Source organism: Anopheles gambiae, chromosome 3 (genome assembly GCF_943734735.2).
Source record: "Anopheles gambiae chromosome 3, idAnoGambNW_F1_1, whole genome shotgun sequence".
Taxonomy (NCBI): Eukaryota; Metazoa; Arthropoda; class Insecta; order Diptera; family Culicidae; genus Anopheles; species Anopheles gambiae.
In genome coordinates this window covers 34,860,261-34,875,595 of record NC_064602.1, presented here as the reverse complement: position 1 = coordinate 34,875,595, position 15,335 = coordinate 34,860,261, and the positions used below count along the sequence as shown (strand labels likewise).

General features: G+C 50.5%; 5 protein-coding genes across 8 annotated transcripts; 2 read left to right on the top strand and 3 right to left on the bottom strand.

The window, feature by feature from the left end:
• The first annotated feature begins 550 nt into the window (after positions 1–550).
• Positions 551–5,070, top strand: LOC1271401 (malate dehydrogenase, cytoplasmic). Its single transcript, XM_310186.4, has 3 exons — positions 551–984; positions 3,285–3,650; positions 3,740–5,070. Exons 1-3 carry the CDS (start codon positions 982–984, stop codon positions 4,373–4,375), a joined length of 1,005 nt encoding a protein of 334 aa, XP_310186.4. The 5' UTR covers positions 551–981; the 3' UTR covers positions 4,376–5,070.
• On the bottom strand, positions 4,619–9,187 carry LOC1271402 (protein aubergine). 3 transcript variants are annotated; one of them, XM_061656436.1, is made up of 6 exons: positions 8,906–9,187; positions 8,471–8,672; positions 7,274–8,394; positions 6,991–7,194; positions 5,946–6,887; positions 4,619–5,875 (listed from the first exon to the last, which is right to left on the bottom strand). In XM_061656436.1, the coding sequence occupies exons 2-6, from the start codon at positions 8,654–8,656 to the stop codon at positions 5,611–5,613; spliced, it is 2,718 nt and encodes a 905-aa protein (XP_061512420.1). In that variant the 5' UTR covers positions 8,657–8,672; positions 8,906–9,187; the 3' UTR covers positions 4,619–5,610. The 3 variants fall into 3 exon arrangements, with proteins under 3 accessions (XP_061512420.1, XP_061512419.1, XP_061512418.1); XM_061656435.1 differs by having other exon boundaries at positions 8,910–9,187; XM_061656434.1 differs by having other exon boundaries at positions 8,914–9,186.
• Positions 9,188–10,234: 1,047 nt separating this feature from the next.
• LOC1271403 (large ribosomal subunit protein uL6) lies at positions 10,235–11,554 on the bottom strand. Of its 2 annotated transcripts, none has more exons than XM_310188.5 (3): positions 11,428–11,554; positions 10,763–11,014; positions 10,235–10,654 (listed from the first exon to the last, which is right to left on the bottom strand). In XM_310188.5, the coding sequence occupies exons 2-3, from the start codon at positions 11,001–11,003 to the stop codon at positions 10,323–10,325; spliced, it is 573 nt and encodes a 190-aa protein (XP_310188.4). In that variant the 5' UTR covers positions 11,004–11,014; positions 11,428–11,554; the 3' UTR covers positions 10,235–10,322. The 2 variants fall into 2 exon arrangements, with proteins under 2 accessions (XP_310188.4, XP_061512422.1); XM_061656438.1 differs by having other exon boundaries at positions 11,370–11,440.
• Positions 11,555–12,094: 540 nt separating this feature from the next.
• LOC1271404 (ubiquitin thioesterase otubain-like) lies at positions 12,095–13,674 on the top strand. Its single transcript, XM_310189.5, has 2 exons — positions 12,095–12,510; positions 12,667–13,674. The coding sequence occupies exons 1-2, from the start codon at positions 12,382–12,384 to the stop codon at positions 13,387–13,389; spliced, it is 852 nt and encodes a 283-aa protein (XP_310189.4). The 5' UTR covers positions 12,095–12,381; the 3' UTR covers positions 13,390–13,674.
• Positions 13,675–13,692: 18 nt separating this feature from the next.
• Positions 13,693–15,245, bottom strand: LOC1271405 (U5 small nuclear ribonucleoprotein 40 kDa protein). The gene is made up of 3 exons (XM_310190.4): positions 14,861–15,245; positions 14,655–14,784; positions 13,693–14,590 (listed from the first exon to the last, which is right to left on the bottom strand). The coding sequence occupies exons 1-3, from the start codon at positions 14,975–14,977 to the stop codon at positions 13,785–13,787; spliced, it is 1,053 nt and encodes a 350-aa protein (XP_310190.3). The 5' UTR covers positions 14,978–15,245; the 3' UTR covers positions 13,693–13,784.
• Between the last annotated feature and the right edge of the window lie 90 nt (positions 15,246–15,335).

The following is a 15,335-nucleotide window of genomic DNA, read 5'->3' as shown; positions in this document are numbered from 1 at the left end:
AAATCTTGGACGACTTCAAAGCTGAGTTAGTCTATCCGCACTTCACCATAACGAAAGAATAGGAAAGTTGCAATCCCATGATATCTATATTACCAGCGGATGTCCGAGATGACTTGAGGAAGATGGTTCCCGAACTCGCTTCTTTAGAGTCTCGGATGGCCCTTTGAAGCGCTAAGTTGAATAGAAAACAGGCAAACCATGGCGCAGAGCCTTGTTGGTAGCAAAAGGCATAGGCCATAACCATTGTGGCTAACCTGATTAGTTTGGTTGGAATTATGAAAGTGCCCATTGCATCAGACGGTCTTGATCTGGCTATGCTATGTCATCAAAGACTTTGAAATCTATGAAGAGATGGTACGATTTTGTGTCTGTATTCTCTCTTCTTCCTAAAGATTTGCCGCATTCGGCACAAATGTCGAAAATGACAATATTTTTCATTCGCATAAGAATTAATCATTTCAGTTAGTTATTTCCGTCTTAGCCAATTACAGAAAGAAAGAAAAAAATTTAGAAATGCTCATAATACAGCTGCAACCTACAAACCTTCCACTACTGTACCTGGAACCGCAAGCAAGAGGTAGAGAGAGAAAGAGAACGTGCCATAGAAACCGCGCGCGAGAGAGAAAACGAAACAAAAAAGAGCAAAAGGCCGCTCACTCCGCGCCACTCCGGCATATTGCTCTCCCGTAACTCCCGCAATTTCGCGTGTGCCGCCTCTCGCATTAAGTATTTCGCGTTTCGGTCCCAGCACACACGGATGGTTCGCTGCATTTACTACTACGATTGAAAACGCATCACACAACACCATCCCCCGGTCGTGTCGAGTTTTCCTTCGTTGCTTTTACCCCTTCGGTGCGGCGCACAGCATTAGCTTTTCCTCGGTTCCGCATTTTCCGTGTCGTTTGCGTGTGTGTGTGTGTATCGGTGTGTCTAAGTGTTCCTTTTTTTCGTTCCATTTCGTTAAAAAGTGCAAAGTAAAACATGGTAAGCACCCCGTTTGCCCTTTCTTTTCCTACATCATCATACGCAAAAGAGTGATAAGCCCTAGCAGTGTGTGTGTGTGTGTTTGTGGGAGAATGTCGAAATATGGCCATTGTTTTTTGCGCAACTTTTGCAAAGGTCCCGTTCAATTTGCCTCAAAACATGGATAGAGCGGGGATAGTGTGCGTCTGTTTGTGTGCGTGTGGAATTTCGCTGGAGCTGGCAACGAAACCCTTCATGGCCTCCTGGAGATGACGATGCATCATTGCCATCCATCATCCATTGCGCTGCATTGCCTGAACGGAGGACAGAGAAACTTCGGTCGGTCGGTTGGACATACTGTTGTATGAATTTCCAGAAAAACTGGAAACTACACGTCACCAGCCACGGTCACCTTCAACGAAAACACTCGTATTATTCCAGCCTTCTAATCGCAGAAGTTATGCAGGAACACACACACCCCGGCAGCTATCTTTCACCCCAACCCCTATTTCTTCTTTGTCTTTGCACATTATCTGTCAAATTTCGTTCATCCGTTTTCCGGAGAGAGAGTGAGAGGAGATGAGGGGGAACACACATCACTCTACCGGCGCAAGAAAACACAACCGAAAACTGCCCTCTGTCGACAGCTTGTTCGATGATGATAATACAGCGCGGTGGGAAGCTGTCGGTATCAACATTTGATGGTCCCAACGGGAGAAACAACATCCAACAACAACACCAATGTGTGTGACGTCGCAGGCACCAAGATTAGGACGCGTGCTGTCGGCACTGAAATTCCGCTTTATCGCTGTTACAACCGACCAGACCAAAGTCATGACACCGGGCGGCTTCCCTGGTATCAGTGTGTGATGGAAAAAGGAATGAAAAAATAATTACTTTATGTAATACACACACGTACACGTCCCAAACTCCGAAGAGAGGGAGGAGGTGCATGGGGTAGAGAGTCATTGGTTTGACCTTTTTGACCGCCTCCTCCCAGGCCGCGCGCCCGTCCGCTTCCAATCCCATTTCGCCACCTCGTGCACTGTACGTGGATGGTGGTGGTGGCGATGGTGGTGGTGACTGTCACTGTCGTCATAGACTGCTGTGATGGCGTGTTTTTGATGGCCGAGGCCACATTTAGAGTTGTTGTTTTCTCTATTCTCTCTTGTTTTTGGCGTTTGTTTCATGGCCCACTCGGTCGTGGGCAAGTTCCGCCAGTTCCATTCACTTTTTTGGGTTGTTTTTGGCTCGGACTTATCGACCGGGTTCTTTGAGCAAAGACAAATAATAAGAAGCTTAAATTTGACCTCCCCTACCTCCCTTCCCTACCAAGAAGCAATCCTTCTTTTTGGGGGGCCGGCACTATGACACGAACACGAATCTTGTTTGTTTTTTGAATCCAAGGGCAAAAGCAAAGAACTTCTAGATGGAGATAGCCTAATGATACAGAGCACGTAATTTACACCTTCCCGAGAGAGTCGTGTGAATAGGTAGCTGTGGATGCTAAACAGAGCCACAAATAAACATCCTTCCCACTAGTGATGGGGAAAATGATGTTTTCGTCAGCTCCGAAGTTTTCTGGAATCGATTCCGGATAGTAGATCAGATAGTAGATCCGGAATCGATTCCGGGATCTGCTTCAGAATCGGAGCTGGAACCATTTGCCGGAATTGAAATCGGCTCCGGAATCGGAATTGGCTCCGAAATAAGAATCTGCGGAGTCGATTTCGGCATCTCCATAAGGCCTATGGGTCCAGTGATCCAATGATGTATTGATAGCCGCAAAAAAAAAACAAACATTTCCTTGTAAACCACAATTCCATTATCATAGAGATTCCCGGACTGATGTCGCTGCTGAAACTTCTTTCAATTCAAGGAATTATTCTCATTTCGGAGCTAATTCCATTTATGGAGGCAATCCTGATTCCGTTACCGGAGCATATTGCGATTCCCAGGTCGATTTCGGAACCAGCTCCGGAATCGGATCCGGAGTCAACTTCGGAATCGGCTCCGGAGTCAACTCCGAAAATGACTCCGCAGTCATCGACGGAATCTGTTCAGGAATCTACTCTGGAATCGGAATCAATTCCAGCATCAGTAGGAGGTCCGATTCCGACCTCCCACCACTACTTCCCACAAAAACACACACACACACTGCACGGGTACGATGGGGGTGCGATGGATCAAAGCAGTCCACCACCACCAGCAGCCAGCCAGCAGCCTTCCAATCAATTATCAAACTGGTTCAATCTAACGTGCCGCCTGCCCTGCTAGTTTGTTTGTAAACTCACTATTTCTCCTGGGGCTCTCGTTAACAGGCTGCTGAACCGATCCGCGTTGTCGTCACTGGTGCCGCCGGCCAGATCGCCTACTCGCTGCTGTACATGGTGGCGAAGGGCGACGTGTTCGGGCCGAACCAGCCGCTCATCCTGCACCTGCTCGACATTCCGCCGATGATGGGCGTGCTGGAGGGCGTCGTGATGGAGCTGGACGACTGTGCTCTACCGCTGCTGGTGCGCGTCGTGCCGACGGCCGATCCGGCGGTCGCTTTCAAGGATGTGGATGCCGCCTTCCTGGTCGGTGCGATGCCGCGCAAGCAGGGCATGGAGCGCAAGGATCTGCTGTCCGCCAACGTGAAGATCTTCAAGGTGCAGGGCGAAGCGCTCGACAAGTACGCCAAGAAGGTGAGTTTGGTTGACGCCCGCCGGCAAGGTGCTAAAATGAGAAGAAACGAATAAATGTTTGACCTCATATCTTTCCTTTACCCCGCAAGGACGTGAAAGTGCTGGTGGTGGGCAATCCGGCCAACACGAACGCGCTCGTCTGCTCGCACTACGCGCCCTCGATCCCGAAGGCGAACTTTACCGCGATGACGCGGCTCGACCAGAACCGTGCCCAGGCCCAGATTGCGGGCCGGCTCGGCGTCGGCATCACCAAGGTGAAGAACGTCATCATCTGGGGCAACCATTCGGCGACGCAGGTGCCGGACGCCCGGAACGCCTCGGTCGAGGTGGACGGCGCCACGAAAACCGTCCCCGAAGCCGTTGCGGACGATGAGTTCTTGAAGCAGCAGTTCCTCGAGACGGTACAGAAGCGCGGTGCCGCCGTCATTGCGGCACGCAAAATGTCCTCCGCCATGTCGGCGGCCAAGGCGGCCAGCGACCATATGCGCGACTGGTTTGCGGGTACGCGCGACGGCGAGTACGTGTCGATGGGCGTCATCTCCGACGGCAGCTACGGGGCGCCGAAGGACATCGTGTTTTCGTTCCCGGTGCAGATCCAGAACCGCCAGTGGAAGATCGTGCAGGGCCTGTCGGTGGACGAGTTTACGCGCAGCAAGCTGGACGTTACCGCGAAGGAGCTGCTGGAGGAGAAGGAGGAAGCGATGGCGGTGTGTGCCGCGGATTGACTAGTTAAGCTGTAAGGCAGAATTTTGTAGGAATTCGATCCAACAGTAAGAAGCGAACAACAACACGTGCGCGAAGATCAATTACCCAACCAGTTACGTTATTTTTGTTTTGCGTTTTGCCAGCTAAATATCATTGCGGTAAATAAGAAAGAGAAAGAGAGTAGGAGAGTTAAGTAAAAAAAAGAACGCCACCACACTGTGCTTTATAGAGAAGAAGTGAAGGAGAAAATGCATTGTACTGTGTTGTGTGTTTTTGATTTCCATTGGTTTTCTTCGATTCTTCAAAATTTTGTTTTACAGTTTTGTTTTTATATAAAGCGGGAAAGGACAGGCGGCGAGCGCGCGAGCGCGTGTGTGTGTGTGGGTGTGGGAAGTGTATTCGTCCACCCTGCTCCCTCTTTTCCCTACATCCGGAACCCGTACACCTGATAGAGAGTTGCTTCCATCAACAATATATACGGTTGGCCTATTAGTATGAACGTGCATCTACGGCAGATGTTGTTTTTTGTAGAGAAATAGATGAACAGAAGAAGAAAAAACAAACGTTGAAACTCTAAACATATGCAAAAAAAAATCAATTAGTGCAAGGTAGACCAATTGTTAACTCTGTAGAGGCGTGTGTAGGACACCACAAAGCTAAAGGGGGATAATTCTCGAACAAAGAATTAATTCAATAAACGATAAAGGAATATATACTCTTTCGTGTGTGTGTGTGTCCCTCGCCTTCACTTGTAAACTCTTCGCTCCGTTTAATTCACATTCGATTGATTCTAGTTCGCTTCGGCACTAACTTTCCTGCCTATTTATACATACTAAAGAGGGGGTTTTAAGCCGCGCTCGCGCAAAGACTATAATCTCCATGACGTTTCTTGCGCTCTCCGTTCGATCGCAATTTCGACCGGAAATGCTTTCCGGAAAGTTCACATTTCCATATCTAAGAATTCCTAAAAGTTAACTACCCTTCTTTCGCTGCACTGTGGGACTTTCCAGACTGCCCTCCAATAGTCCCTATATTTCACGGCGACGGCGTCGTTTAGTTGAAGAAAAGAAATAAAACTGAGTCCTAAATTTGCTTTCCCGATAGCAAGGGATAACGCAAAGAAGAGAAGAAAGGTTATGAAGATGCGCCCCTTTCCGACCTCCATGCGCTTTGCCATGTCACAAACAACGGCGAGCAGCCTGCGCGCCTACTCAACTACATTCGCGTGCACTCACACGCTCACACACACATCCATCTACAGGAAATAGAGCTTCTTTTCGAGCATGTTGCTAGGCGTCTGGTGCAGATACTGGCCTACTAGGAACGATAGCTTGTGCGCGTACTGGCACACCGCCGGCACCCGGGTCGTACCGGACCAGTTGTAGTACAGGTGGCACTGTTTGTACGACAGCATCTGCAGGTGGTCGATCTTCAGCCCGGACGTGTCGTAGATGACGTTGTACGCGGTGGGCGATACCGTGCCCTGCTTCACCGACTGGGAGACGAGGTAGAAATCGGTGCTGCAACAAAACAGAAGACATAATCGTAAGTACATGACAAAAAGCATCTCTCTCTCTCCGTTCTACTTACCGCTGCGGCAGGGTCACTACATTATCCACCACCGTGCCCGGGCGCGGGTTCAGCCGATGGTCGAAGAACCGCGTGTTGATGCGCTTGTTCACGATGAAGAACGTCAGCAGCACGTCCTGCTCGATGCCGGCCGACTTGTAGATCTGGCCCAGCTTCTCTACCAGCGACCGCACCTCGTGGTCGTAGATGTACTGCAGCTGCCCGTCGCTCACACCGTCCCGGTAGAAGATAATACGCTTAGGTAGCTCGCCAAACTCGCGCCGATACTCGTTCAGCGCCTTGACCGTGTTGAGCGGCAGATAGTTGGAAATTTCCTCTCCGCTCGAGTGGTGGCTGACGGTGGAGAAGAATTTGGGCGTGCCGCGGTTGTCGTGATCGAGCGTCGCCACCATCGCACCGAACGATTTGCTCTTGTCCTTCGAATCGTGACACACGTCGAACCCGATCGTCATCAGCCCGTTCAGCGGAATCTTCACCTTCCACGGCACACCGCCCAGCTTGCAGTTCATCTGGATGACGACCTTGGTCGCGACCGACATGAGCGTGCGCACGTTGCCACTCTTCGGCGTGATCGTTTTCTGCACCATGATCTGCGTCGGGATGGCCCGCTCCACGCAGCACTTCTTCTTGATGGCGGTGTACCGGTCCGACTTGCTGTTCGACACCACGCACATGATCATCTGCGGATCCCGGTTGATGATTGCGTCCAGCGTGCGTATGTACGTGCCGGGGCTGTCGTCCGGCATGGGGACCATCTCGCAGTTGCTAATTTCGAACCGCATGCCGCGGGCGGCCGTGATCATGCAGTTGAGGAAATCGCCCGCCTCCCGCTGGCACCGGCTCGGCACGATCAGATACCAGCGGCTCAGCCGGACCGTCGCAAACATCGGATTGTCGCGGAAGTGTGCCGTCCAGTCCGCATTCTCACCCGCCTGAACACCACTACGAAACGGGTAAAGGAAAGAAAGAAAGGCAAACAAAGGGGAAAAACCCCGCCGTTACTATGGTTACCGAGACACACACACCTTCCTCCCGAAAAGCTTACTTCGAGGTAGTGGAAAAGAAGATCATCTCCTGCGGCAGCAACCGTCCCGGCAGCTCGACCAGACGGCGATCCAGCTCCATCTGCCACACCTTGAACACTTCTTGGCTTTCGGGGGAGGTTTGCAGACGCCGGTTGAACGTTTCCAGCCGTTCGATACGCCGGTCCGGATTGAGGCGCGTATGATCCGCCATCGCTCGCATCATTCTAGCAAGAAAAATGGGTTTGGCCGTTTGAGAAAATGTCCGTTAAATTCAAATTTTGAACAATCGCCTCCAATACTCACTTGAAATCGGAGCGCATCGAATCGGTCAGCCCCGTCATCTGGCACAGCTCCGGCACCAGTGCCATCAGCTCACTGTCGCCCGACCGCGTGTCCTTCTTCTTCGCCCGGGACAGCAGCATCGGCTGGTACGAGTCGCGGATGCGCAAGTTGTACTTGTTCTTGTAGTAGTCCAGGAAGGAAATCTTCCCATTCTTCGTGTCGAACGTACTTTCCGGCGTCGTCTCGAACGTGACGTCGTGAATCGTGTACGTTTTGTTGTTGTACCCGGTCAGCACCACGCACCCGATCACCGCCCGCCGGAACGCATCCTTGAAGTTGCGATCGTGCCGCTGACACTCGCGCAAAATGTCGTAGCACGTCTGCATGCGCATCGTCTTGTGGGCGATTTCGCAGCACACCAGCACCTCGTTCTCGTGCTGCCGGATGCTCGTGATGTACCCGGGCCACAGCTCGATGTGGTACTCGCGGATTGGAATTTTGGCCGCCGCATCGTACAGATTGCGCCCGACCAGCTGCAGGTTGAGCCCGTTCATTGCCCGGCGCAGGATCAGATTCAGCACCTGGATGCCCGTCTCGTCCGTCATGTCGACGACGGCCACACGCTGGATGTGCAGCTCGTACTTGTCGCCGGTGCGGTCGTGCTGGGAGTGCAGCACCAGCTCATCGTTCGACAGCTTGCAGGCGGTGAAGAGCTGCACCCCGTCGAACACGAACCCGCCGAGCAGTTTTTTGTGCTCGTTTACGAGCGACTGCATCAAGCGCGGACTGGCGCACGGTGGGACCATCTCCACCTGGTAGTGGTAGAGCGTCCAGTCGACGCGCTTCAGCAGCTTGAAGTAGTTCGACTGCAGCTGCAGCGGCTGTCCGGTGGTGCCGTGTTTGGAGGGTGCATCCGGCCCGCGGGTACGCAGCGTGTCGGCTAGCGGACGTCGGCGTGGTCCGGCCGCTCGATGCAGTGGGCGCCCGATGTTGCCCAGCCCGCTGCTGCTCGGCTGTGGCTGGGGTGGTGGTTCGTGAACGTTTGTGCTGAATGCCGGCGTCGAAACGGCGGCCGATGTGCTCGGTACGGCGTCGCGACTTTCGCTCGGACCGGGCGAAGGATTGCGCCATGTCGGGCGACGCTAAAAAAACGCAAAAGCAAAGATTGTTAGAGCGCTCCCGCCGTTTTTGTGCTTTTTTCTGTCAATGAAACCTTACCTCTTGAGTTTGATATGAGGCACCAGCACCACCACCAGCACCACCAGGACCACCGTGGGGTGGATAACCGCCACGCATCGATGGATGGCCACCGCCGCGGCCCCCTTCGTACGGTGAGTTGGATCCGAGCGAGCCGCGGATTCGATCGCGCCCATACGGGGGCGGCTCCCGTCTACCGTCCGCCATACTACTGGCCGGTGGTCTGCAATTGCAACACAAAACAATGACGCCGAAATTAACACGCTGGCACCACCACACCACTGAACCTTCTGCGACGCAGCTCCTAAGACTGAGACGAGCACACACATTCCGGGAAATAGCTTACGGGTGCAATTTCTATACGCGGTAAGCCATTTTGCGCCCGTCGCCGGTGTCTACCCCCGAGGAGCGCAGAAGAACAATAACACACACAGCCCGCCTATCCCCGCCGAACACCTACCTACCTGCACCGATGCTACGCCGATACACACAAACGATAAACGCCGCCCGCTTTCAGCTCCAAATTTCTTTCAATCCGAGTTCAACTGCACACTTTCTTTCGACCAGCCGCCCTAAATCCGACGCACCGAGAAACGAACGCACTCACACTACGGTGGCGCGCCTAAATTGAATGGGTTTTTCCTCGAAAAGCGTCCAATTTCAATATTTTGTGCCGCTCAGCATCTTTTTTCCCCCGAAGCCGCGTGCCAGTTGTCAAATGTAACTGACGGAGAGCGGAAAAAATTCAGCAGCGTTTACACGTAGGTGGCATTGTTTGCTGCGCCACAGGGTGACACAGGGTGGATGTTATCTTTCAAAATGGAAATATGAATTACCAAGGAAAATGTATTTTTGCGCGTATTATGCAATTAAATGGACGTAAAGTTGAGCCTTTTACTGGCTAGAAAGGATTTTGTGATTTTTTTTGGATTTTTCGCATTTTTTGGTCTCTGAAATGCCGGCAAAAAGATAGGTAAACAAAGTGCGTCGTTGGATGTCAATGTAATTGCATGGGACAAATTCAATATGGCTCTAAATGCATGTGTTGACCCGAAACGTTGGCAACGTTTACGTTTTAAATCGAACGGATAATTCAAGCGGGAGACTTTTTTTAAAATAAAATATCCCAAGATGTTTGATTATTGGCATTGAGAATGATTAGGATTGGCGTTTTGTAAACGAGAAACGAATTCCACATTTAATCTTCCATATCAATATTCATCTGAAAATGTAAAAATTGTATGAATATGACCAACACGCTGTTCCACGATAGAGGAAACAGCTTAGGCTATTTTTGAAAAATGTCCCATAAATTAAAAGAGTCATTTTCTGTGAAAAATGTAACATGATGTCTATCAACGCAGCCAGTTCATTGCTTCTTTCAAGCTTAAGCAGGTTCCTCACATGCTGAATAGGCGATAAGGTGCAATTGATAAGTAGCAGAGGACCTACCACCACTTGAGATTCTCAAGGGCCTAAGAAGAGGACAGCGACTGTGTCCTTAAAGAGGGAATAAAGCCTCAATTTCTGGTCAAATGATTTCCCTCTGCATTGTTCAAGTGTTTGGCCATTCGATGGCTTCCTCCGACGACGATCTTGAGCCGCATTCTCCCTGTAATTCGATTGTATTTGTTGCTCTAATTCCGTCGGCACCTATTATCCACCTTTATCCCAAAACCTACAAATCACACATATCACTCCGAAGACAAAAAGACACTCTGGAACCGAAAAACCGAAACGAACATTACGAACAGAAAACAGAAAAAAAACAAACACCAATACCGATTTAGTTTCCATCTCTCACGGGCCACCCCCACTTTGTTTTCTGCTGCTGCTTCATTCCGTTTACTTTCGCTTACAACAATGTTACAACTTATTCCTCGTCCTGTACCACTGTCGTCTTCTCGGAAACGTACAGACCGTCCAAGAACTTACGGATATCCTTGTTGTGGACGGTCGTCGACTGCTGGATGAGGGCGGCGGACAGGGAGACCGCTTCGATGTCGTTACCCTCGAGCACCAGCTCGTCCTTCTGCTTGGCGGAGTTCACCACGGTCACGCCCGGCTGCATCTTCACGCGACGGATGTGCTTCTCGCCGAGGAAGTTACGGATCTCCACCAGCGTGTTGTTCTCACTGATCACGCAGTTGATCGGGAAGTGAGCATGTACAGCACGCATCTTGTACTGGAATCCCTTGGTGACACCTGCAAGAGAAAGAGAGCGAGAGAAACATCCGCAATTAGACTCTTTTCGATGAGATTTTGTTTACATTTCACACGGCGGACACACACACACACACGCGCGCTACTTACCCTTGATCATGTTCTCGATGTGCGAGCAGACGGTGCGGACGGCGGCCAGCTCCTTCTTGGAGCCGAACCACTTCTCCACCGTCACCTTCTTGCGGTGCACTCGGTAGACGTCGATGGGCAGATGGCGGAAGTTCTTGACGAGCGTTCCGCGCGGGCCCTTCACCGTCACCATGCGGGCCTTCACCTTCACCGACACATCCTTCGGTACGAGCACCGACTGGTTAGAGTTGATGGTTCTCATTGTAAGCTAATCTGTAACGATCCAAGCACACACGCACACACAATTGCGAGATTAGCGACTGCACATTTCTCTAGCAAAATACACAAATAATCCGGCATCATCACTGAAACCAAGGCACTTTCGGGGTAGCACAGGCAACGGCAGGCTCGGATGCTTTCCGGCCAGAAAGCCCCCGGCAGCGGTCTGACAGATACGCCTCGCAGCAGCACCAGCAGCCCCGATCCGGTCGCATCATTCCCCCGTGTAAACGATTTTTCATCCTCGGCGCAAACCGGCCGCAACTGGTCGGCACGCTTACGGAAGTCCTTTGTTCGATGGTGGATATGTGCCGCCAGCGATTCAGCGATAATTTTCGCTTCTGTTTACCTATTTAACACGAAAATTCCTAAAAAGAAACAACCGACTCGGCAATAACACTACTTACACGTTCGAGAATCAAACCGGAAAAGAACATGACAGCAGCGGGCTGTCTTGAGCGCTGCGTTGCGCTGACGTTTGCTTGTTTTCCTGTTTGGCGGTTGGATCACAACTGTCAACGTGTGCGTTTTGGGAAACGCACTCTTGGGATTTGAAAAAGAGGTTGCGAAATAGCTACAATTTTAAGTAAAATAATTAATATAACTATTTTATCAGAGTTTTTATGATAAACTATTACCATGAATTAATTTCTTAGTTTTAATTGGCTTTGCTAAGGTTTTGTCATGTATTTTGATGTGTTTGAAATCTTTAAACAATTTCTTAAAATGCGTTAAATTCCCTTCATCAATAAAAATGATTAGATATGGTAAATAAGGAATATTTACGTTGCAATAATAGCAAAAAAAGCCCAAAATATATATTAGTCGTAGAACGCAAAAACGCAATCGTCGGTTGGAGAGGTCGTACATTATGTAAATTTGAAAGCCATATTGAAAATCTTTGAAATGATTCTGGTATGTATTGCAGTTTATGCTTAGCAAATAAATTTGGTATGAAGCTCATTTTTTACTTTTGGACTTCCACGACTTAAAATCAGTCAAATGCTTTTTTTTTCTTTAATTTTAATCAATATTATTCGCATTTCAAACGGACCAGTTGTTCGCTGTCACATTCACTTGTTTTACCCGACCTGCTCTACACACACATACACACTCACATTTTGCAGGTGCTCTGTGTGCGTGCGTGTGTGTGAGTGAGTGTTTGTTGGTAAAATGTCTGCCGCCTGAAGCGCCCGTAACGTTTGGTGCAAAAGTGTCCTGCCAATTGTTGGTGCGAATTTAGCTTTACTTTGAACAGGAAAGCAACTTAATCCATTCCGTGCTGGTGATAGACGTTGGCGATTGGCAAACAAACGGAAAAGGAAACTTTTCCCCCCTCGAAACGCCCGTGTCGGCACAGCATGAGCAACTCCGAGAGCAGCAGTAGCAGCAGCGGCAGCGGCAGCAGCAGTAGCGGTAGCAAAAATGCAAAATCAGAAGAGAATCAGGACGAGCTGATTATAAAACAGCAGCGCGAAATTGAACAAGAGGTGTGTGTTGGTGTGTGTGTGTGTGGCGAAGGGATGGTGTGACGGTGAATTTTAGGGGTTTCCTTATCATCAACATCATCATCATTGATTATCGTCGTCATAGGTCATAATCGATTTCGTTTTCTCTTTCGTTGTGTGTTGTTGTTTTCCTTCCAGATTGCTCATTCCAATCCGCTAGTCAGTGAGTCGCAACCGATCGCCAGCCTCAACCAGGAGTACCTGGACGATCCGGTGTACATATCAAAGATTAAGGATCTCTCCACCAAGTACCGGGCGATACGGCGCAGCCGGCCGGACGGCAACTGCTTCTTCCGCGCGTTCGCGTACGCGTACCTCGAGTACCTGGTGCGGAACAAGGACGAGTTTCAAAAGTTCTACGAGTATGCGTCCAAATCGAGGGAGCGGCTAACCGAGGCCGGCTTCCCGCCGTTCACGATCGAGGACTTTTACGAAACGTTCATGGAGGTGATCGGCAAGGTGAAGCCGGAGGGCGACAATACGGCCGCTGCCCTGGCCGAGCTGCACAAGCTGTTCAACGAGCAGGGCTACTCGGACTACGTGGTGGTGTATCTGCGCCTGATCACCTCGAGCCATCTGCAGGAGAAGGCCGACTTTTATCAGAACTTTATCGACGGGAACATTACGATCGTGGAGTTCTGCCACCAGGAGGTGGAACCGATGTACAAGGAGTCGGACCACATTCACATCATCGCCATCTGCTCGGCGCTGGATGCGGGCGTGCGGGTCGAGTACATGGACCGGGGCGATGGGAACCAGGTGATTGCTCACGATTTCCCGGACGGCTTTAAGCCGAACGTCTATCTGCTGTACCGTCCCGGGCATTACGATATACTGTATCCCAACCACGGTGAGGCGTAAGCGGTGCTGTGTGTCCCGTCAGCGGCCGGAGGAGCATATTTGTAGGATGTAATAATAATAATAATAATAATAATCGTTGGCAGCGCCGCAAACTTACCAACGAATGCACCCTGCTCTGTCTCTCGTATAATGATGTCTCTTTGTTTCCTGCAAAACCCCCCCTCCCGTTCAGGATTATTCAGTAATTCTCTTTGTCGATACCGAACACACACAACCACACATACACGGCTAGTATGCTACTCAAAATAATAAATAAAATGTACGGAAGAATCGTAATAAATCCAATCCCAGCATCTCTTGTGATTCAATGTCTCCGCCCCAATGGGGGGATAGATGCACATATATTAAGATGACAAACACACGCATACTTGGATCCTCTCTCTCTACTACCACTACTAAGCTTCTATCTCACCCAGGTACAGCGTTTTGTCGCTCGAGCCCGACACGATGATCGGTTCCGTCGGGTGGAAATCGATATCATTCACGCTACCATTGTGCCCGGGCAGCTTGTACAGGATGCGGCGTGACGTCGTGTCCCAGATGTACACGAACCGATCCGCCGAGCCGGCACTAATCTTCAGCCCATCCGGTGACCAGGCGCAGCGGAGCAGGTTCTTCTCGAAGTTGTGCTGATGGCCCGTGAACACCTTCACGCACCGCTCGGCCGGCACGTACGGCCGGATGTCCCAGATGCGCAGCGTGTTGTCCATCGAGTTGCTCAGCACGTACGACCCGTCGGGCGAGAGGGACAGCCCCGTTACCGTGTCCGTATGGCCCCGCAGCCGGTACAGTATCTCCTTCTTCCGGATGTCCCACACCTTGATCTCGTTATCGATCCCACCCGATACGACCTGCTCCGCAGTGTCGTTGAAGCATACCGCCGTCACCTGGTACGTGTTGTCGAACGTGCTGACGACGTGCCGCTTGCGTGCGTCCCAGATTTTGATCGACGCATCATCGGACCCGGACACGATCAGCGTCGGTCCACGGCGGGCCCCGCTGCAGCTGTTCACAAAGTGTGTGTGGCCCTTCAGCTTGCGGATGCGCGTGCACGTGGGTACATCCCACACGCCAACCACCTTGTCCGTGGCGCAGGTGTAGATGTTCGACCCGTCCGGTGAAAAGTGTGCCTCCATTACGGCTCCGGAGTGGCCGCTCAGCACTCCCACGTTTTCGCACTCATCGTACACCTTCCACAGGACTGTAGGGAATGTAGAAGTGTTAATTCAAAGCAATCGATCATTACAGCAGGAGTAATCGCTTACAAATCTGTCGATCGAATCCGGTCGACAGGAGATGCTCCCCTTCCGGGTGGAATTCTGTGGAAAAAATCTCCCCACCGTGTCCCTCCAGCAGCATGATAGGTCCCAACAGACCGGATGTTCGCTCCACATTCTAGGGTTGGGGAAGTAAAACAGAAGATTAGAAAATTGTGTTTCTGTGTATGAAAACATCGAAAAGGGAGCTTTACCTGCTCGAGAAGTTGTTTATCTTTGGCCGTGTAGGCCACGATGTCTGTGCGTGATTTCTTCGGATTTACCACCGGAACCAACGCGTCCGAAGGGCGCTTCACTGCCGATGTATTCATTTTAGATGATTTTTCCTTAAATTACTACACTTTTACGAAGGATTGTGTTTTTTCAGCTAAAAGCAAAATGTTTTCGCTGCCTTTGATCCGGCCGGACAGGCGTCCTCGATTTGTTATGACAGATCGGAGAGTGACATTTGAGATTTGCTATAAAAAATGCCCAAAGAAAAAGTTCAAAATTAATCAGAAGATTGGACATATTTTTCACATTTTAATGTTTTATGTGATTTGTTATAATTTTTATTTGCTTTTTGCATTACATGGAGTGCATTTCTGCATCAATTGTAGCATTTCAAACATTTCCTCCAATCCGAACTGTCACTCTCGCGGGGCTGCTCCGATGACAGGCCGTTCGTTT